This window comes from Ambystoma mexicanum, chromosome 8 (genome assembly GCF_040938575.1).
Source record: "Ambystoma mexicanum isolate Mex_15411 chromosome 8, UKY_AmexF1_1, whole genome shotgun sequence".
Taxonomy (NCBI): domain Eukaryota; kingdom Metazoa; phylum Chordata; class Amphibia; order Caudata; family Ambystomatidae; genus Ambystoma; species Ambystoma mexicanum.
The window spans coordinates 663345017-663368987 of NC_090929.1; the positions used below are offsets into that span (position 1 = coordinate 663345017).

The following is a 23971-nucleotide window of genomic DNA, read 5'->3' on the forward strand; positions in this document are numbered from 1 at the left end:
GTACTGGACCTTACGTGTATGTGTATGTGCATGATGCACATACACGCAAGCATGTGGAGAAAATACATTCCCTTTGCGAGCGCGGCACAACGACAATTATGACCCCTTTTGGATACAGACCGCACTGAGGACTCAAACCTAGCGCGGTTCCGCTTGTTGAGTCGGAAACTTGTGGAAAGTAAAGCATGGGGGTCGCAAGCAGCAATGAAGTAAGGTGAAGGATTGTTAAACCGCAAAGTGTGAAGAAAGGACTTCCACAGTTTTGAATATAAGTAAAACATTTTTCGCAGACTACGTATAAATAAATGTTTAAAGGCAAAGGCAAAATAACTAAACAAGATGCCAAATCCTATGGTGTAAAAAGGTTAAGCGAAAAGTACAGAAGCATTCCTTCTAAGAATATTTAGTTGACTAGCAGAAGGAAGCAGCAGCAACAAAGTTACTTGAGAAGCCTTTCGGCAATTAGCAAATGCTTACAGGTACCTGGGGTTAATCCCGGTTGGCGTTCATGTTAGATAAACACCAGCACACAGTTGGGTGAGATGCATTAATGATTTGTGTTTCATTTCTAGGTCAAATGATCAGTTGCTCTTCAGACAAGGCTCAAGGTTGGAAGGGATTAGCAGAGACCCGTTTTTGTTATTTTATTCACTTCTCCTTAACCGCTCGGGTTTTTGCCTGCCCAGCAATTCGTAATTAAGAATTGTTTGGGGAGCAAGCATAGGGGTTAGGATGGTTCATCATCCACTCCTGCAGGAATTAAGTGCTGGGACCGGACACCCTTGAATGAACCTAGGGCTGATAGTCTGCATTTGTGAGCCTAAAGGGTGCAAGCATTACTGATTGGCCTACCTTGCTCAGTTCCTGATGGCCAGAATGAGGCCGAGCTGACTCTAGATGAACCTCAGGGGCCATTTTGAAACTGAGTGCGTAGAGAGGCTGTACAAGCTACATGTTGTGCTGTTGTGAAGGCAAGTGGATTAGGAAGGATCTAGGTGTGTTCAGGCATCCCTAGGTTATTCCTGTACTTGAAGGGGTTTGTTATGGTATCCCCATCCGTTTAGGGATCATTCAATTTCCCTGATCTATTCCCTGTTTTCTGGTTGGGAGAAGACAGCATTGTGGGAAATGTAGTCAATCTAAGGGTGGATACTTTTAGTGTTTGTGACCTATGATAACATTTCTGATTTCTTCCCTAGTTTAAAGGTCCTGAATGAGTATTTTGCCATGTTCTGGCTTTCTTCAGGCACCAATTGCACTTCCAGGATCTGGTCCATGTTTTGTTTTTGATCCTGAAGTGCATTATGGAAAAGGTATTTTTCTTTAACTGGCTTGACTAGGTACCCGGCTCCCAGAGACATCAGACTCATGGTCACAAGATGAAGATCCATGCAGGGAAACTATTTACTCAGACTCTCCAGTTTGAAAAGTCTGTCGAATGCGAATGCGGTCACTCAGCGGTTTTTATTTACACCTGGAACGATTTGTGATTAGCCGTTTGTAAAGTGGTCTTATGCCTCATAGGTAAAGTCTATATGAAGGGTCCCAGAGGTGCTGCCAGAAGGCATTTCCAAGGGTATTTGCATTTATTTAGGATACAGGTGTTTTGACAAAAAACAGGAACAAAAGAAATCAGCAGTCAGCAAGGAAATCCCGAGTCAGGTCCAAAGAGCACAATGGATGGTGGCAGGTCGGTGGATGATGGGAAGAAAATCGCTACAGAGACTGGGGACAGAACAAAACATGACAGAACTAGTTAAGAACAAGTTCAAATGTATAATTATGTAGAGAGCAGAGAAATCCAGCAAGGGTAGTAATGTGGGAGAAGATGGAGATAACACCTACGTTAAGGAGGCGGGACTCAAGCTATGACGTAAGTAAATGGGTAGCCCAGTCTTCACGCCGCATCAAGATGAACCAGACCATCGTGGTCGCCCCCTCCCACTTCAAGCCAGGTGATTGCCTTTGAGCACAATGTGGTCTTCTGGGCCCTCTCCCACCTCAGCCCATCTAGCGCCATAAGCGCTTCAGGCATAACCAGCCACTTCCAGCCTCCCCTGAGTACAGACCTGGTTTTTCCTGGAGTTCGGCTGATGCAGGAAAACGCACAGCTAGTTGGGATTTCTGCCAAAGCAGAGCCCAGACTTCACGCTGCACGAGGAGGATTCAGACCCTCGTGGGCGTCCTCTCTCCCTCCAAGCCAGGTGCCTTGGAGCACAATGTGGTACTTTGGGCCCTCTCCCACCCCACACCATTCTGCGGCACCAGCACTTCAGGCAGAGCATGCCCCTTTCCATTGCAGTCCGCTCCCTGCCCCTGCCCGCCTGTCCTCCTTCCATCCACTGTATCCCCTAGAATACAGTGGAGTCCCACATAACATTTGGACCAGCTGTTCACATAGCTGCACGCCCCTTGACTTTGATAGATGCGCTATTTGACAAATACATTGCTTCGCTGTGTGCCGCCGACTCCTCCATTCCTCCGACTTACGTGCATCGTAACCAGCGCTGCAGGTTCCTTTAAAAAAAAAAAAAATGTTTGTTTAGATTGTGGGGAACAGCCCAGCAACCCCTTTTGTGATTGTAGTTAACAGCGGTGCTGGAGAAACCCCCGCAAACCCAGCTACCCTTGTTCACTATAATCGAACCAAATGGGTTATTTATTCGAAATATTCGGCTGTTCGTAAATTTCATTCAGCTGAAATTTCTATCAATATCCCATTCAGGTTTTTTTAATTCTGTCATTTCTACAGATTCCGTACAATACAGGCGAGTCCCATAAAAAATGTGGTCCAGCTATTCACATAGCCTTTGACACCTTTGACGCAGCACCCGTCCTCTCGCCTTTGCAATATGGGCTGTTAGAGATCTAGCCACTCTACCTACTTTCGACTCGGCTAAAAATGCACACACAGATTTTACGACTCCTTTCATTACAGTTCACCACAGACTACAGTCTTTCAAAGGGCGTTCATCCACCACAGCGCTTCGAGGCCATACCAATGGCATAAGGCACTATCTAAATATCACCTAGCATAACATAATATACATTTTTTTTTATATGAAGGGAAGCGTTCTAGTGAAGCTTGGTAAGGAGGAAGGAGGGTAAGAAAGGGAGCACATGGAAGATTGGGGAAACATTAGGGAGTGGGGGAAGAGTAGAGAGAGCACAGGGGATTCTTGCACGAGAGTGTCTGCTAGTTAGGGGAGAACAAGCTCATGGATGTATTTAAAGACGAGCAGTAATAATGTAAAGAGATCGGTTTCTCATCGGGAGCCAATCAGCATTAAGATTGCTTGCAGTTGGGCAGAAAGCAGTGGAGATTGTTTACAGAACGGCTGGCGAAGTTGAGAAACTGGACAAGTAGAACAAATGAGTAGGGAGTGAGGCCAAGAAGAATGGCACAGTCTAGGCTAGGCAGCGAAATACCAAGATCAGAATAAGGGGCTTTAGTGGGGTTGTAAGTAAGCAGGGGGCCGATTTTCCATATGTTAATTAGGTTAATCTTAGCCACAGTCCCCGTAAAGATAATGAATAGGTAAAAGTTAAGGTCCCTGCCAAAAAGGACCCCAAGGTTGTGAGCCTGAGGGAAAGGGGCGGGGGGAATCAATCAGGAGGAAATTAGATGGGTGAAGGAGGTTCAGTGTAAATGTATAGAAGAAAAGTGGTCCCGTGGAGGTGTTGTAAAGGGTGAACATTAAAGGAGGCCAACAATGAAGCCTTGAGAGACGGCAACAAGAGAAGGGTTGGGTCAGAGGAATCTGTGTGCCAATAGACAGAGAAGGACAGGTTTGAAAGGTAAGAGGCAATCCATTCAAGATCATTACCCTGCATGCCAAGGTCTATGGTGGTCTGATTAAGAGGAATGGTCCACTGTATCAAATATGGGCAAAAGGTTAAAGAGAATTAGGATGCAAGATAGGTTGGAGTGGTAAGCCGAAGTTAGAAAGTTTGAGACGTGCATTAGCACTGATTCATTTGAATGCCGACTATGAAAACTAGAGGGAAGGGGAAGCCCTGAGATTTTTGGAGTTCAGGTACGTGGACATCCTGTTGAAAACGTGAGTTTCAAGAACTTATAGTTAGTGAAGAAAAGATACAGGCCAATAGATGGTGAGATTGTTAGGGTCAGCCGTGGGCTTTGGCAGATAGGTAGAATAGTTGTCACCTTGAAGCAGGCTTTACAAATGCCTCAAGAAAAACATTGAAGATGGAAAAGAGATTGGAGCAGGTTGGGACTGAACGCTCTTGACTGTCTTAGGGGAAGACCGGTCAAGAGGGCAGAAGGAGGAGTTGGCTATCCTGACGAAGGGGTCAACTTCTAGAGTAGAAGTTGGGGGAGGAGCATAAGGAGGGGATGGAAGAGATAGGTGGAAGGTGCTTGAAGGCAGGAGGTGGATGAAGCGGGAGGGAAGGAAAGGAAGATGGTCAATGTGTTCTGAATTCTTTCAGTTTTAAAAAATTGGGCAAAATGATTAGCATGGAGAAGCAAAATGGCTTGTGGTGTGGAGGTCAGTGTGTTTGTGGATAAGAGGGAGAGTTGTGATTATATTGGTGAAATAGTCTTCAGTAGAGTCAAGGGACAAAATGAAGACGAGAAGGACATTCTTATAGAGGAGAGCCAGTGCTCTTTGTATGCCCCTTATGAAAGATGTTGCATTTCTGTTTTGAGTAGGCAGATCTGAGGGGTCAATCAATTGCTGGGAACATGGGGTAGAAGTAAAAATACAAAAGGCATAATTCCAGTCATTGGGTTGAGGGATGGCCAGATCACAGTCGGTGAAAGCCTGTCCAACTGAAGAGGCCTGAGATTGAGCAACAAAGTAGGGAGGACCAGACTTCAGCTAGGAAAGGAACTTGAGCATATGGGTTGAAGATAGCACAACTTGGAGGGGGGTTTGTGTGAAGGGCAGTAACATTGAAGTGGAGGATAGAGTGCACAGAGGGCCAATAGGGAAGTAGAGGGACAGGAGAGGAAGTAAAGGTCATGCAAGTTGCCTCTGAGTGAATGGTTAGAAGGTGGAAGGAAGTGATGGAGCGGTGAGATAGGAGAGAGTTGCAATCAAGTTGGTGTGAGATATACAGGGCAGGTAAAAGTGGACTTTACGTAATATAGGGATTTAAACGGGCAAAGGGCGTTTAGAGGACCTGTGGGCCAATAGATGAGGAGGAAATTGTCCTGGGTAGGTGGGACAGGTTGCATGGCATTGAATCTTTGAAAAGTTGAAATGCAGTGGGTTTTTTCATGCCGGCAGCAGAGCGAAAGCATCAACATCAGAGACCGCGCCTCCCCACTTTAAAAAACCGCGGGCTCCGCAAAGCGGACCGCGAAGTGGTCAACAAGTGGAGCAGTCGCCAGTCAGCGGACAGTGACCGTTATACAGACTCTAGCAGTTTTCCATGCCTTCATGTTGGGTAAGCAGCTCCTTGTTCCAAAGAGGGATTCGGTTACTTGCGTATGTGATTTCAGTTGTGCCCTCCTGCAGGAGCGTGCTTGAGTTTTCTGCTTTCGCCCCGTTTTCTTTGACTGCCTTCAATTGTTAACCCATCGGGGTGTTCTGTGGAGCTTGCTACTTCTCATTGTTCCAGTATTGGTGGTGTATGCAGGGTTATCCCTTTGAGCCACGTACAGTGTGAAATCATTTCTTGGCTGGAAAACATGAGAGACAGAGGCAAACACTACCACTTGAGAAGTGAGGGTCAACTCCAATTGAGTAGATGGAAAAAAACCTGGGCATACGTGCAAAAGTACTACGGAGCAAGGATCAAGGAAAAATTGCAACACTTTTTACCCCACTGGCAAAATAAAACGTACAGTCAAGTGGTTTAACCCGATTGCATAATTTCCGATCTCGCAATGGTGGGGGACGTGGCAGAATACAACACGGTTTGTGAAATTTCCGGCCGGGTTGTCAGTGAAGTGGAACACAGAATTAGTACTACCCCTTTTCATGGACTGTATCAGCTTGGATAATGAAATTGAAGTGCTCAAAGAGCTAATGACAGACTAAATATGTGCCATGGCCTATTTAATGCCCAAGACGTGGATATCATCCCCGATACAATAAATCAAGCAGAGACCCACATCTGGACACTTTAGGTGGGATAGATCTTTCCTTCCCTTTCAAGGTGACGAATCCTCCTGTAAGGATACCTCAGAGTCAGGAATGAGCACTTAGCAGCCCTGAACATCGCGCTTCAATCCTTCATTTGTCTATATGATACTGTAGCGCTTGAAGTCAACGCAAAATCTACTCCATTGAATGAAATTCGCTCACTCTTGATGTTGGGTGCTTGTAATCAACCCTTAACAGCTGCAAACATGTTCATCAGAGGGCAGGATATAGCGGGTGGCACGCCGACTTTAGGCGAAGTGCAGACTGTCTCGAACATGTACTCAAGTGTGAATTCTCCAGTCCGGCAGACAATACTTCTAGATAAAAGCTATTCAGCTGGAAAAAGGGGGCAATCAGCTATTAACATTCATAATAAGAAAGCCCAAAACATCAAGGGGGTCTCTAGGATGAATGGAGGCTTGCAGAAGTTCCTAAAACATAGTTTACAAGCTGCTAATCACAGAGTGTCAAAGGTAAGCGAAACGGAGGCACTGGCACCATCTACAACTACTATCATAGACAGCCCATGTGGAGCCGTGCCTGCTGGAGCGATCAACGATATCGAGAGCACCACCCACAAAACTTCAAAGCAGCTCTCCAAGAAATCTGCTAATGGTGTGCAAAAAGCCTGGGAATTCAAGAAAAAGAAAAAGAGTAAAGTGAAGAAAGATGGACTGTTGTGATTTCCTTGACAATATTTCGTCTTGCATACCCTGTGCCTCGTACCCAGGCCAATAAGATTCACAAACGTGATGAGGTTCATTTGAAGTCAAAACGCGGACACAACTGTGACAACAACTTGAATGGTACTGACATGGATATGAACATTAAGTAGAAAGCTACTCGTACTATGGAAGATAACAAATATAGGAACAATGTTATTCCATCAGTCGGTAGAGACAACGTAAACTATGAACAGGTACTGTGAATTACATGCTGTGCTGTGTCTCGGGAGGATAGCTCATGGGCAACGTGCTCGCCTTGGAAGCAAGACGACATGGAGCAACACGGGTTTGATCCCGTGGTCCGCGCTTAGAAACCTCTGGGTATTAAGCGCGTTATAAATAACATATCAACAGTTTTAAGCCATTGCAACTGATAGTTTTTGAGTCAGTATTTGAGAAGGATCGTAATCTTCCTTTAATAGATCTAGAATTCTGGTTATCTTATCTTCAATTCCAGAACTAAGTTCAATTGCATCCTCCGACATAAAATGTGTCCATCTATTTGATAACACTCGAAAGGGCACGTGTGCCATGCAGTTCTTCTCGATATTAATTGAGAAATTAGTAAATGAGCAACGAGAAGACATCCTGTTAAAAGGCTTTGAAATCTATTACGCTGAACACACAGATGAAGTGGCTGAGTTTCCCCGTAAGAATTTGACCGTGACTTGCACTTTGAAAACGACCAACGGAGGTACGTCAAACGTGAACAGCACTCATCGAGTTGGGAGTGGCTTACCACCGCCCTCCCAACTACCTCAGTTACCAGACCAGGATTTAAGTAATACTAAAACAACAATTTTGAGTTAGAATTAGCGTGGATACAACTCATTTTTGCATGGCAACTTCATTAAGCCCTTAAACTGTTAGAACTTCATACTGATACAAGAGACTTGGCTGGTAGACCTCCCAGTGATTGACAGATTTATATTCTATAACAAGTTGGCAAAAAAGGGTCCATGTGGAAGACCAATGGGAGGTCTGCTAACCGCCATCAAGATCAGAAAGCATCGCTCTCCATTACATTGGAAATGCTCTTCAGACGCCCTATTGGCCACAGAAATTGACGATCTTATTGTTAAACACTTATTTTAACTCAATTCATTCTGACATAGATGTTCTATCAGATGAAATTGAAAATATACTGATGATATGGCAGATGTGCCATTTAGATTCTCCAATTATCATATGGGGCGATTTCAATTGTGACTGATATTACGGACGTTGAATCTGATTTATTTGACAAGTGTGAAGTCACAGCTGTCCAAAGTCCCACGATGGAGGGAAAAGGAGCACCTATGGTATTTGATGATTGATGGAAGAATGCGCCGACTAGGTCTAACTCCGTAGCTTCATCAACCATCATTTTGATAAAGAAATAAAAATTTTAAAAAATGAATTGCGAAGATCGATAAAATTGCTTAACAAAGGTTAAAAATAGAAAACACACAAAAAAATGAGACCAGGCTATCATAAGTGGCTTAAGTCTCATAGAATTTAATACATTTGTGAAAATCAGGTCAGTTTAAGAAATTGGTAAGTAAAGACACTTTCAATTTGGTGAATATTAAATTCCAGTAGCGATTCCCAATTGAAGGTGCAATCCTGCTGCGTCTCAGAAGAAGCTTGGGTTGAGTATTTTACTAACGAATTTAGAGCGAACACTGATCAACCTTCGAGTCCTGGCACTAGCGTTGGGATTGCCCATATTTGGACCTTTTCGTTCGACAAAACGGATGTCAACATTGTGATTAGGAGGCCAAACAATTCCAGAGCCAGTGGTCTGGATGGGGTCGCAAATAGAATTTTTAAGGATGATCCCGCTTTATGGGCGGGCTTTCGGTTTAATCTTTTTTTCGCATATCGCTGCTGGTGAATAATGTCGCAGTTCAAGCAACACGCATTATTGGTACCCATTTTTTTTTTAAATAGGTTTATTTTGAACAAGGCAGGAAACAAATACAGTTGTACATCACTGTGAACTTCCGGACACCTTTAATCACATTATGAACACACTATCCCCTTCTACCCCTCCCCGTCCCGCATGTCCACCCATGTTACGATATCGGAGGTCGGCGCTCCCCCTCCCTCTCCCTCTCGGAGGTGTCTCCGCTATCTAGAAGCCGTTGAGCTAACGCCAAACTTCTTTGATCGACTCCTCGTAGAAGATTTCTGCAACCCTGGTTCTAAGGGAATGAACCCTCTGGGCCAAGACCACCCACAGATTTAAAGGTGTGGGGATCTTGATGAGTGCTTTAGCACTTTGTGTATGTACCTCTGATATTGGTGGCAACCTTGGTAAATCTTTGTATGTGGCTGTGATTGACTTGTCAGCAGCACTTGACAATGTCAATATCACAAGACTATAGCAGAAAAACACATTGGGGCATGGACTCACGCTTATTACGCATGATTCAGTTGTTATATACCAGCAATTCAACGAAAGTCAGCCTGAACACACTGGGAGATCGGTCTAGAAGTATATCCATAACAAAAGGAGTTTGTCAGGTATGCGTGCCAGCCCCCAAACATTTTCATCTTTATTTGGCCGACTTGTGGGAGGAGAGTAAGTCATCGGGGTTGATATGCCCCAAAAAGGATAGGGTCTCGTAGTGAATAATATAGCGTATGCCGACGATTTCATATTGCTGGACTATACGCCGGGAGGTTTACAACAGCTCTTAGATGGTGTAGAAAGTTACTTGAGTGACAACCAGCTGACTATTAATCCGGTGAAATTGTACGTGATGATTTGTAGCACCAATCAAAAAAATAAATCATGTTTGGAAACGGAATACATTTCCAATTACAAGGGTAAACTCAGTGAGTTATTTGGGTTGTGCCATATTAGTAAAAACACAACTTAAAAGTTATAAAGGGGGAATGGAGGAAAAGACACGCTCCTGTATCTCCATTATGAAGGTGGTGAAAAGTTGTGTGCCTACTCTTTAACCCCTTTTATAGTGTTCTATTGATTGAAAGCAACCGCAATAGTCTTGCGCATGGTTGCAAACTGGTCACATTTAAAAACAGAACAATTGGAAATCAACTGTGGGTTTTCCAAATTCAGTTTTGCTCAGCGTAAATAGGAACTGGATTGGGACTGCCTTCTTGGTGGGCACAATATGCCAAGCAAAGTGTTCTTTTATTTAAATATGTTAATGCAGTCTGAAAAAACAACTCTGGCTTCTTATCTGTAGGAACTAACAAAGAAGTCCAGTCCTAGTTCTTTTAGAACTCAATTTCACAAGAGATGTTTAACCTTCCATAAAACGATTGACCTTGCCGTATCGGATTGGGACTATGTACAGAAAAAGAAAATCTGACACGGGGACAAGCAGACAAGTTTTGAGGACCTGGGGAGCTTAACGTTGTTCAGAGAAAAAATTAACTTCTCTTCCTTCCCACAAACCTAGATCCTACTTATGTACATTTCCTTTTCAGAAATATAGGGAAAGGTACCTCAAATTTCACCTGAAATGTGTACCAACTTCAGAAGTGATTGGTCCGAAAGTAGGTTTACCTATTAAAGCATGCGGTTGTTGCTCATGTGGGTGCGCACCAATGAGTCCCTTTATCACATAGTAATGGAATGTCCAGCCTTTTTGAACAAGAGGATTACAAATGTGGGTCCTTCTATCCACTCAACTTCCCAGGTTTTGACCAATTGTTTATGGGGTATGTTCATGTTAACCTCTAGCTTGCATTTCAATTTAACTTTGGTCTAAGTATTGGAAAAACATTTATCTGGGCTTAGTAAGATAATGCAGCAGGGGGAACATGACTGGAGCCTGGACTGGGATGATGAAGCATGTATTAGTTGATGGGTGTTTGGGAACCTTTCCAGGGATCTATTTTTGATTAACATTCCGAGTTTGCGTTAGCTGTTGCTGATGAGTCTTATTTTAGCTTGATATGGTTCCAAGTTAGGACTACGATTGTGAGGTTAAATCTTATGATTGTACTTTTTTTCTTTTTGTTCTGCCATTTGGTCTTGATTTTTTTTAAATGTTTTTATTTTAATTCTTATTAAAATGTTTTAAAAATTGTTGGGACAATTAATGTGGAAAGTTTCATTGTAAATTGAAATACACAATAATCAAATAATTAACAAAATTAAAAAAATAAAAATAAATGAATGGCCGTGAAATCAAAAGTGAGTAGCAATAAGCCATACGGTGGAAGGGGGCAGAGGGATAAACTTTGCCGACCATTCGTCTGACAGCTCCCTCTCACGTCGCCTGGAAGGGAGCAGTGAGAGAACGTATCCGCATTGGTATTTAGAGCACCAAGGGTTGCAGAGGCAGGGGAGTGATCCAGGTCATGGTAATACCAGAGACTGCCAGAGGAGGGTAGTGGGCGGAAAAGTGATCAGTGATGAAAAACATTTTCTTGCAGCCTGACTGGGCATGACAGAGCCCTTGATTGAGAGGAGTAGAAGGGGAAACAGATGGAGCAAAGTGGGAGGCAGTGAGGGTAGATGAGATTTGAAGATATAGGTTGGCCAGCACAGGCCTTCCAAGGATTGGGCGATGGGCTGGATTGCTACAGGGAGAGGTCTAGAGCATAGAGGACAAGATGAGCGGGGAAAGCAAAGGGGCAAAAGTCCTAAGAGAATTTCAGAATGGTTGCCTGAGGAAGAGTATTAGCAGAAGGAGTAGTGAGGGAAGAATGCTGAGGTGAAGGCAGAGAGCTGTAATAACAGACCACCCTACACCTGCCAAGTTTCTGACTGTATCCTTCAGTACAAATTCAAGAGTGTTAACCGACACAGAACCGATCCTTTCTAAATAGGACGGACTAAAAACTCAGATCTATACAACAGGATTCAAACTTCTCAACCCCAATTCCTTTGCTTTGGATTTTAAAACCAGTCTAGCTAATGGATCATTATTCTGGCTCAGTGTCATGACCACTGTAAGGGGGCACAAGTTGTGCGACAAGCAGGCTCCCACCAGAACCCTGGGGGCCTTAAAATCACTGCAAAAGGGCTCCTAGAGCCAGTCCTGGCACCTTTGGCACCAGGCTCATATGTAGGAAGGAAGGGCTGTTCAAACTAGGTCCCATTTATCTACATGGGCCTTTAAATCCAACATGGAAGCACCCACACAGGCTACTTCTAAGAACCAAGCCATGCGGTCTAGTGTTTTGGGTGTGGCAGGCCTGGAACTACTTTCCCTGGTACTACTTTACCTGGGCTATATAAACCACACCCTGACTGCAGAACACGCTTCGCGTTATTCTGCAACCAGCAGAGTGACGCTCACCGTGTCCAGCTCCTGGTCTTCAGCATCTTCCTGTAGTCCTGCAAGAACAAGATTATTCTGTCTTACCTGAGAAAACACCATCCAGCACTCAGCATCTCAACCGGGCTGCAATCTGTGGAAACCGAGGAGAGAAGAACAAACATCACTCACCTGTGAGTACTAGCTTAAGGACTTCCGGCAAACCGCTTCCACAGCTGCTGCTCGAACATCGTGACCTTCAATAACGAGAAAAGGAAAAACAATATTAGAACGCGCGCTCTTCCAAAACATTGAATTCCATCAGTCTTACCGGAATTCCATCGCGCTACGCCGTGCTTCCATCCGGAGCACCACAGCAACATCTGCAAAGGAAACAGAGACATATTCAGGTTCGCTTTCAATATTAAACAACCGCACAGCACTGTACTGTACTTACCTTAATGGATTCCGAGGGCCTGTTTTTCATCGCGCTCTCATCCACTCGCAGCACCACAGCCTGTGAGGAGAAGAAGAAAACACAGGTTAGCTTTAAAAGACAATCCTTCTCTTACATAGAAACGTGCCTCTCCATCCGGCACGCCAGCATCAAGACCTTCGCACCTGAAAAGTAAATACATTAACGAATTCCCACCATAAACAGAACAAAGACTTACAATTAGCAAACCTACCTGCCTACCAGCAGATTCGGGGTCACAGCAGGCCTGGGCCTAAGGAAGGCGTACTGCACCAGTGAAGCAACTCGCCAACAAATGTCAAGTGCCCCTGCACAAGAAACGCAGGACGGATAGCTCACCCTACGAATAACTAAGGTGAGAAAAGAACCCAGTGGGAAGGGAATCGGTCAGAGGGAGGTGGGAGATTCACCCATTAGAGACAGTTATCACAAAGCTTCCCTTCTGTAATTGCAGATTCATTATTCAGCACTGGTCAACTACGCATCCAGGGTTCCAGATCTCAGAGCCTTCCAGACACTCCCAGGGATATCAGGTGAGCGTAACACTCAGAGCCTCTCGAAAGATCTTGGTCAAAAGTTTTCATGTATCTCTTTTCCTGGACAATTGGCTAAGCTGAAAATGTATGTGAAGCATCCAGATTGCTGCTACGTCTTCTAGATGTTCCGTTCTCCCCGGGTTTCTCAGTCAACAAAGGGATATTCTGCTTCATTACAGAGGGTAGAATTGATCAGCTAGGTTTGTGACTTCCTAACATCCTAACGGGAATGTTGCTCCCTCCACCAGAAACGATCAACACCCTTCATCTGACCCCACCCTCATCGTTTGGTGTGGTTGAGGACTGATGCTCTGGTTCAATTGGAAGTGCATCCGACGTCTATTCTTCAATGCAACTCCTGTCACAAAACTAAAGTTGAGGCCCACTTGTTCCACTAGGCAGATCGCTGGAACAAATTCCCATATTCTTCAGTCTCAGTTGTGTCTCAATCTCGGAGGACATCAGGGAAAATATTTTGTAGTTTTGCTAGAAGACCAACCGTCTGGTGGGCATTCCCTTTGGTATTCTGTAGCCTGAAGTATGAATTACAATGGACTAGTTGGATTAGAGCTGGGGCACAACCATGAACAGTTTAAGGGTTTAAGATCTTCTGAACACAGGTGATCACAAAGACCATATTAATGTAATGGTAATGGAAGCAATGTTTAATTTCAATGGCTTTCCACGATAACTTCAGAAAAAGCAGAATACTGGTCTTTTAGACAGCAATGCATTATATATTAACAAGCGGGGTGGAACAAGATCCTCTCCTCTTTACACGTTTGCTATTCAACTTAGAATGAAACTGGGCCATTAGTCAGGAAATGCTCCTCGAGTCCTCTTGGATAGAAGCTTTGTATGTGAATACACCCTTTGCAAACTCACTCACTCTAGCCTTGTGTGGGGTACCCTTTGGTGTTTCACAATATGAGGCAAATCCCAGGTGGTCCAGTTTGTGGCTAAGGCCAACAAAACACAATCTAGCTTTGCTTTGTAGATGGGGAGGGACCATTGGTGTTGGTGATTAACTCTTGGTTCCTTTGGAGAATCCATTGTCTATCAGTTACACTCTTTTATTCTCCTCTTCAGGATTGTGCAAAACCTCAAATAGCACCCGACTGCCATGATAAATGTTGGTTCTCCAACTTGACTCTACAGTTAAGATCTCTTTCTAATGATACCCAATCAGATGAGTGAGCAGGTGGATCTGGTTCTTTAGTTTATCACAGGACAACATCCACACCCTTTAGGTAGCCTGAAAGGCTTCTACTACCTCGTACCCTGGCAAGATAACCAGGTTTGGTCACTGGGAAATTGAGTGTCACATAAAGTGTTGCTTTTGTCCCATCAAGAAAAATTTGCCCTTAATTTTCAACTTCGCTAAATCTCGTATGCACTTTGATTACCTGTAGGATTGATGAAGTTGCACGTCGTGATCACCACACCACAGCTTTGTTTTGAATGTCTGTTGTAGAGTAGAAGCTGTTTGAGCCAATTGTTTCATCTGACCTTTGCTTTGTGGCTTGGATAATAGTAATTTGTATTGCAGTCATCTTGGCAAGGCACATTAGTAAATTCTAGGCTCTTTCAGAAGTGGAACCATAAACAATTTCCACAAGGACGAGGTGATGCCACACACACACCATTTGTTTCTCCACAAAGTTTTCTCTGCTTTTTACTTTAATGCACTCTACCTCCTCCTGTGAGGGGAGAGGAACACACTGAAATCTCATCCATTGTTGTACATGTAGTTTGTTCTGAATTCCATATGAGGCAGAGACAATAGAAATGAAAGGGATTCAACACAAACAAGTCAGCCTACTGAGCTTCAAATAGGTTGTTACCCAGAGCAGGTTTCCAGGCTACTGTAACTGCTTGATCGTGTGCGCGCACGCACACACACACACACACACACTCACACACAGTATGAGGGTAACAGAAAGGGTACCCCAGTTTCAGCTTTGAAAAAGGCATTTTATTTCACTGGCAAAGTACACTGCTTGGCTGCGTATTGGGCAACTCAAATGGGCGGGGCCCACCACAGACATGGGATGTGGGGACCGTGGGCAGTTTAAGGAAGAATCTATGGTCTACCCTATCACTCAGTGCAGGCATAAGAAGAGTTGCTGGCAAAGTTACTGCGCGTGTTAAGGAAAAGCTCTCACTGGAGTCTAGCCCAGCGCTGGCAGCTCCGCTTTCCTGTGTGTTTGTGCGGTTTTACGCATGTGCACAGAATTGAAATCAAAGATGCAGATTGTTCTAATACAGACTGGGAAAAACAGTCAGGACATCATAGTGAACCAGAAAAAGGTTCAGATGACTCACAAAGTAGGAAACACAAGGACTTTCCAACACACATGCAGTCATACTTAGGGATGGTCTTTGGGTACCTTTAAAAAAATGCGAATTGACTAGAACCTAGCTACAATTCTCGGAGTCAGTCAACATTATTTCTAAATTATTGCACCCCTTTCTAAAGACGCCCTCGGGTGATCCTTCCTCTCCGGCTAACTACTGCCCGATCTCCATCACTCCTTTCCTGGGCAAACGCTTGGAAAATCTGGCCATCTCCCAGCTTAATCTACATAATGAATCTGTTGGTTGCCTGCATGACCACCAGTCTGGCTTCAGAGCTGCCGTGTGAAGACTTGCCCCTCCAATCTGGACTCTAATCTACCATCTGTCCCCATTCATCATGATCTATCCTCTGCTTTTGACACAGTCAACCATACCAGCCTGCTCAATCGTCTCCGCAACAACCTTGATATTACTGATCAGGACCTGGCCTGGTGACCTCCTTTCTCACCAACCCTCTCAAGTCCAAATGGGGTCTTTCCTCTCTTCTATCTCTCTCTCTCTCTCTCTCTCTCTCTCTCTCTCTCCACTTGTGGTGTTCGCCAGGGGTATAACCTCTCTCCCTGGCTCTTCAACCACTACCTGGCACCTCTTGCCCACTGCATTGCTACTTTCTGCTCCAATTTTCAATGTTATGCAGATGGCTCTGAGCTCTCCTTTAGGCTCCCCTCAGCCACCTCTGCTTCTTCTCCCATACCAGACTGTCTGGCCGCAATTTGGGAATGGTGTGCCACCAATGATCTCTGTCTTAATGCCAGTAAAACTGAGATCCTCCTCATTGGGACACCCAATCCCTCTTTTCCTCTTTCTCTGGCCGCCAACTCTGGGCCCTCTTCCTGCTCCTTCCTGTGAGGCTAAGAACCTTGGTGTCATCTTCGACTCCACCCTCTCCTTCCCTCCTCACATTTCTAAGAAGTCAAACTATCAGCTGCACCTCCTCAGATGTATTCTTCCTTTTCTCACCTTCCCCCAGAAGCTCACGGTTTCCAGAGCTCTGGTCCTCTCTAGGCTGGACTAATACAACAGCCTCTTTCTAAATCTTCCTGCCTCTACTCTTCGACCTTTACAACTTATCCAGAACAGGACTGCGAGACTTGTCCTTAGCCTCAAGCCCAGGGATCATATCTCTCCAGCTCTGAAATCTCTTCACTGGCTTCCCATGGCTGCAAGGATCAACTTTAAGATCCTCTAAGTTGTCCACAAGGTTTTCTGAGGCCTCGGACCGCTCTACCTCCAACTTTCTCTTCCAAAACATTTTCCTTCTCAAGCACTCTGCTCATCCACCTCCAACTCTCTGAGGGTCAGACGCATCTCCAAGCAGAGAGTTGGGGCAGATCCATCTTCTCGGCTGGGGCCTCCGGTTCCGGAAGCAACTCAAGACATTCCTTTTCGCGTTTGCCATCTCTCTTCATCTCCCCTGCTGATGCACCTGACTGCTCCACGCACTGGTCACCCTCTGAACTCGGGCCGAGGCTCCTGCATGTCCAGTTGCCCTTGCACTGCCTCTGGGCTTCCCAGCACTTAAGGGTGTGTATTTGCACCGCTACAGACCCTTCTCTCTGCACTTATGAGCCACCCGCTGGCTGCACTTATGAGGTAACTGCACTTCTCCCTTCTCCTCCCCCCGGCACTTCTCCCTTCCCCGCACTTGCGCCATCTGAATGACAAGGCCTAGTAAGATTATTATTTTGTCCTCCCTTGCTTCCCCCTCCTTGTCTTGTCACGCATAGAAACACTTGTGTACAGGCGTGTTACAAATGCCACATCATATCATATAATAGGCAAGCCAGTGTCAGCCAGCCATAGGGATAGATCCCCATAGGCAAATTGCATTCAGCTGTGATAATGGAATACCTAAATCTGAAGCCACAAGATCATCACATGCTCTTCAGAAACCTACACCAAACAGCACTACTAAAGTGAGCATTTGCTCACACCAACGTGTTCTCAGTTTCCTACTAGCAACGTGTGCCCAATTAATAAAAACATACTTTTTACAATGTTGAGAACTAGCTCAGTCTTCTTATGTATCCCCACTCTATGTTGTTGTTGTTGTAGGTCTACCCTTTAAGGCCCTGAAGATGTGATGCTGTATTAAGCTAGTAAATTAAAATTCATCATCACCTTGGGTTCGGAAGGTCTTTCCGCACAAATGACACTGGAAAGGTTTCTCTCCTGTGTGCGTCCTGAGATGCATAGTGAGGTTGGCTTTTTGAGTAAATGCGTGGTGGCAGAATTCACATATGTGTGGACGTTCATTCCTGCGAAAGAAACAACACATTTCATTTGATCTCCGTAATACAGTAAATTGTTTTAAGCTGCCAAATAAATAGCAGGAATAGTGTTTTCATATGACAATATAAAACGGATTTACAGTAATAATTGCAAGGTTTATTTGTACAATATATTTAAAATGTAGAAAGCAAAATCTAAAGTTTTTTTTCAATGGATTTACAAAAAAGAATGAACAGTTACGCGCAACTCTTCAGGTTAACTTCGGAAGTCTTCTTACTGTGAAAAAGCCATGTAGAATTCAATGACTGATGTGGACCTGAAGACCAACGCAGTCTCTCAATTTCCCGCCTGCTATTCACTGAATCGATTTATAGTCTCCAGCAGTCCTGCTTATTCAGCGCTTTATATCAGTTTTAATCAATGCCATTCTGAACAAATACATGTTTTTGGTCTAAACCGCTGCTGTGGTTGGCTGCTTCACTTTAGTAGCCCCATTTCATACCTGCTTGCCCAACTCAGTTTTCTATTGCAATGTCTAGTTCTAACCTGCCTAAAAATGTAGCAATACTTTTATTCCCTTAAGGAATGTGACTCTGCCCATCATAATCCCAATCCCTAAATTACTAGCCTTTGTGAGCCTATCCTTAGATGACAAATATGTTCTATCACTCCACATACTGCACTGGCAGTTTGGGGCACTTGCTTTCAGAGGGTTGGCGAGTCAATGGGAAATCGCATAGCGCCAACTAACTAGGTAAACACCCATGGCATCATCGTACTTGCTGGGATTTTGAAATGCCATCTCTCTTTAATATTCAGAGTGATTGCATGGCATCACAAAGTATATCCCCTGAATAGGGAAACCACATTCAGAGATCACAATGAGTCTGATGACCTTGGAGATGCAACCTGTTTATTCCAATAATTTAGTTTTTCAAAGTTAAATCACACTTTTGGGTAACGCGAATATACAATTCTGGGTATAACTAGGCAGCATCTCCATGATCAGCATTCAAAGCATACATCAAGTCATGCATAATACAGGAAGGAGCTGGAATACACACCTGTGCTTAGCCTTTATGTGCATCTGTAAACCATTTCGACTGGATGCTCTGTGTGCACACTCCTCACACACAAACAGCTTCTCTCCACGGTGCTTAAAGGCCTCATGTAAACGCAGCTCTGTTCGAGTAAGAAAACTCTTGCCACATGTTGAACACTGCAAAAGAGGATCGGAAAGTTAGAAATCAAAGGATTGGAAAATAACAAGCAAGAGGAATGAAAAATATTCATGTTGAGCAAGAAGAGTGTGCCATGTCTTAACTTATTAGCCTACACACGCGTTGAGGGGTAGATTAATATGTCATCCATAGCTTCTACCCCTCCGCCAGCTCAACGCTGCACAGTTGAGAAACATTACTCTTTAAGACAACAGTACCGCCCTTATCCCAGGCAGGTACAGCAGGAAATGGACACAATCTAAGCTGAAGATGGCACGAGTAACCAAATTAACGTTACGACAAAACATATGCATCCACTAGACATGAAGCACATATGAACTCACCATGAAAAAAACTCACTAGGTCAAATATGCACTACTCATTGGACATAAGGAAACACTTGTCAATGCAGGTTCTCACCCTGCTATTCCAGAACCATCAAGAACGACATTGACACCCTGGCTCCAGCCTTGCCCGATTTCTGCAATCACTCCTTTGCCACTGGAACCTTCCCCTCCCACTTTAAGCATCCCCTTCTTAAGAAGCCCTCTGACAACCCTTCCTCTCTGATTAACTATTGCCCGATCTCATCACTCCTTTCTTGGGTAAACTCCTGGAAAAGCTGGCTATCTCCCAGCTTAATCTGCATCCTGAATCTGTTGGTTGTCTCCAGGACCACCAGTCTGGCTTCAGAGCTGCCAGAAGCACAGAAACTGCTCTCCTGAACACCTGTGAAGACTTGACTCTAATCTTCTTTCTATCCTCATTCTCCTTGATCTATCCTCTGCTTTTGACATGGTCAACAATGCCATTGTGCTCAATCGCCTCCATGACAACCTGGGTATCACTGGTCAGGCCCTGACCTACTTGACCTTTCTCACTGACCGACCCTCCAAGGTCCAACTGGGGTCTTTCCTCTCTTCTATCCCTCTCTCTACTTGTGGTGTTCCCCAGGGCTCTAACCTGTCTCCCTGGCTATTGAACCACTCCCTGGGACCTCTGGCTCACTACTTGGCTGCATTCTGTTCTAAGTTTTAGTGCTATGCGGTTGACACCCAGCTCTCCTTCAGGCTCCCCTCAGCCACCTCTGCACCTTCTCTCATACCAGATTTTGTGGCCGCAATTCAGGAATGGTGTGCTGCCAATGAGCTCTGCCTTGATGCCAGTAAGACCAAGATCCTCCTCATCGGGACACCTGCTCCCTCCTTTCCTCTCTTTCTCTGGCCGCCCACGATCAGCCATCTTCCTGCTCCTTCTTCTGAGGCTAAGAACCTTGGTGTCATCTTCGACTCCAACCTCACCTTCTCTCCTCACATCTCCGAAGTCTCTAAGAAGTCACACTTTCAGCTGCCCCCATCAGAGGTATTCTGCCTTTTCTCACTTTTCCCCAGAGGCTCACTGTCTCTAGAGCTCTGGTCCTCTCCAGGCTGGACTACTGCAACAGCCTCTTTCTAAATATGCCTGTCTCTACTTCGACTTTTACAACTTATCCAGAACAGGACTGTGAGACTTATCCTAGGCCTCAGGCCTAGGGATCATATCTCTCCAGGTCTGAAATCTCTGCACTGACACCCTGTAGCTGCAAGGATCAAGTTCAAGACCCTTTGCATCGTCCACACGGCTTTCCGGGGCGTGGAACAGCACTACCACCAACTTTCTCTTCCTAAACATCTTCCTTCTCAAACTCTCCGCTCATCCACCTCCAATTCTCTGAGGGTCAGATGCTTTTCCAAGCAGAGAATGGGGAGCAGATCTCTTTCCTGGGCTGGGGCCTCCCCCTGGAACAGCATCCCTGCATCTCTCAAACTTGAGCAGATCCACCTCTGGTTCCGAAAGCAACTCAAGACCTTAATTTTTGCTTCAGTTTTCGCTCTTCCTCTCCACTGCCAATGTCCCAGATAGCTCTGCACACTGGTCACCTGGCCACCCCTGTACTCGGGCCCATGCTCCTGCATGTCCACTTGCCCCCTGCACTGCCTCCGGGGACCCTCAGCACTTAAGGGTCTTTATCTGTAACCCTACAGTCCCTGCTCTTTGCACTTAGAGCCATCCTCTGGCAGCACTTATTGAGACACCTGCACCCCCAAACTCCCAAATTGACACTTCTCCCATCCCCTCTCCCATGCACTAGCGCTACCTGAATGACACAAGGCCTTGTAAGATCATTGTCCTCTTTCTGTTTCCCCCGCCTTGTCTGGTCGCGCCTAGAAACACTTGTGTACAGGCGCGTTATAAATGACTTATCATATCATTCATTATTAGGCAGTCATCTTCTTTAAAATGGACACCAGAGAAGCTTAGAATTAGCTAGTGCTTCCAAGCCTCAGAAAAACGTAACAATGCTGAATTCACAAAAACACATGCAGATTAGAGATAGTTTAGTGCTGAACCTCAAGGTTGAAACGCAAGGAAAGAATGTTCCCATGGGAGGAGGTATTCTGCCCAGAAAGCCAGGTGCACAGACTCTGGCAGTAAAATGTAATGCAAAATAGAATGAAGTAGCAGAAAATACAAATTTCCACAGTGCTTTGCAGACTTTTATAACTAGACTTGGCACAAAGCAAGGCAAGAGATAGGGAGGCACAGGAAAATCAATCAGACGAGCAAAGGGATGACGGCCTAGTTCATTTAGCCTTAGTGCCGTGCACTGCTTCGTGCTATTTTCAAGCAAAACAGAATACAGAATACAGTTAAAATGTATGTCTTGCAGCTATTCTGCTGATCAAGTCATTGAGGGGAGGGAGATTTCAGTATGTGATGCTAGAAGTGGGTGGTGTGGATTTCATTTTCAGGAAGTATGTTAGCAAGTAATATTGTACCAATGTATGGGGAGTATAGATATTTGCACCAATCAGTTTGCTTGACCTGCCCCAAAATGTAATCAATGAAGATGTTAATGTGCGTCTCAGAGTATAAAAATGAAAGCCTGTCATGGGCAGAGTTGAGAACTATTTCAACCAGTTTCAGAGCAGGGCTGCTTTTGAATTACTTATCTCAGCTGAGGGGGTTAAATAAACGTTTCCTGCACGGACCTACAGTTCCATGGAGTATTTTTATCAGTATGTATCTACAAAATGCGAACACATGTATAATCACATATCATACACTGCATTCCTATTACAAAGGCTAAAATTGATTTCCAAAGTAAGCACAGGGGTCAGGTTGGAATTTAGGAGGAAACCCTATTATTATATTGTATTGCATTTGGTTATTTTTTTTATTTACTTGTATATAATCAAAGAAAGAAAATGATTTTTACAAGGCACACTAAATGAAATTTCCATGTAAATGCATACACTCGTCCGAGCAGTTTCAGAGATATTCACATTGTTTGTTTGTTTGTTTGCCGGGATTATTCAAGCCTAAAGACTCATAGTAAGGCAATAGATGGTCGCCAGTCGGCCAAGTCAGACAATTAAGTCTCCTCCAGGAGCTATAGACAGATTTCAGCATATGATTTGCCATGCGGTTGTAGTTTCGCAGTGATTTAATTGTTCACTGGTCAATAGTTGGAGTCTTTTGCGTTTATTTTTATAAAAGCTACTTCCATTAATTTGCATGTAGCTACTGCTCAACGTGCTTTTTCCCCGGAAATAAGGCGGCACCACCATGTGTCTTCTTTTACCAGCACAGAATTTACCCATAGAGGTGCCAAAAGGATTGAGCGTTCAGGGTTGAGAGTTGGACAATTTAACAGGAGATGACAAACTGTTTCCTTAGAGTCCTCAGTTAGGCACAGTCTGCATGTTGTAACACTGGCTTGGCTTCTTATCCCCAAGATCTCTCTGGTGTGGAGCAGATTAAGTCGTGCTCTTAAGAAAATGCTCCGAAGCTTTTTGTCTGGGAATTTTATACAATAAGCCAAAGGAGATTTTAGCTTATTGTATGTTGGCGGCAGATGTTTCAGGAACTTGATCGCAGTTGTTTGCTCACCAGTGTTTATCCAATCTTGGTTCTTCAGCTTTTGGATCACTCTTTGTGGGTTAGAAATCAAGTCCTCTGTGGTACATGCCACCTCTTCCAATTTATTTTCTTGGCAGTTGATCCACTTCTGAATCCCCTCACATTTTGTAGACGCGAGCTCTTTGCCGATGGTATTGAAAATTGGAAGGCCGTCTTGCATGAGAGTCTTTCTGTACATAGCCAGTGAGGACAGACTGACAGTAGCACCCAGCGACAATAAGCCCAGCTCTCTTCTGACGGCCGCAATCGGGACAGAGTTAGGTAGACCCAGAGTCGTCTTCCAAATATATCCCTCCAGTTTCTGCCAGAGAGAGCTAGGCATGTTGATCGTGGCATCCATGCCATATGTTAGTGCAGATACTATTTTGCCTTTATAAAAGTTGATTGCTGGCATCAATGAGAATTTGCCGAACTTAGGATCGAGCATCAACAATTGTGAGGTCAGATTTTTGACTTTGTCCCAAAGATGTAGTTGCATTTTTGTCTCCTGTGGTGTCCCATCGATGATGACTCCCAGATATTTGATGTGTGGCACAACTTCGATACGACATTTGTTCACTGACCAGGTATGAACTGAGTTCTTAGGTTAGCGATTCTTGGCAAAGATCATGATTTTTGTCTTATTGTTGTTTATAATGAGGTTGTTAGTAGCCATGTATTCTGCCAGATCATCCAGCTGACGTTGGAGACCTATTGGGGTCTTATCTAAAACTATCAAGTCATCTGCATAGAGAATACGAGACACCTTGGTAGTGCCAATCTTTGGAGGAAAGCTCCGGACCGTTGCCTCCAAGTCTTTAAAGTCTCCCAAGAAGGCTACAAAAAGGGCCAGAGCCAACAGGCATCCTTGTTTCACTCCTCTTTCTGCATGAATTTCTTTGGTGAGAATACCTTGCTTATTCAAGCGGACATGTAGAGTGGTGTTCGTGTGAAGAACTCTAATCGGATGTAAGATTTCTTCTGGGCAGCTCCAACCGTTTAGCTTTTTCCATAAGAGCATTCTGTCAACGCTGTTGAACGCCTGCGAAAGGTCTATAAAAGGCAGCGTAGACTGTTGGAGCTCCATGTTTTATTTTTGCCTTTAGAATACTGAGTATGAAAATGTTCACTACAGTACCGCT

General features: G+C 44.5%; 1 protein-coding gene across 2 annotated transcripts in view; it reads right to left on the reverse strand.

The window, feature by feature from the left end:
• Positions 1–23971, reverse strand: part of ZBTB48 (zinc finger and BTB domain containing 48) — a 478630-nt gene that overhangs the window by 174247 nt on the left and 280412 nt on the right. For both annotated transcript variants that reach the window (XM_069610427.1, XM_069610428.1), the window contains 2 exons: positions 18732–18886; positions 17557–17693 (listed from right to left, as the gene is read on the reverse strand). In XM_069610427.1, the coding sequence (XP_069466528.1) occupies positions 17557–17693; positions 18732–18886 (292 nt within the window). The remainder of the gene's footprint in view (positions 1–17556; positions 17694–18731; positions 18887–23971) is intronic.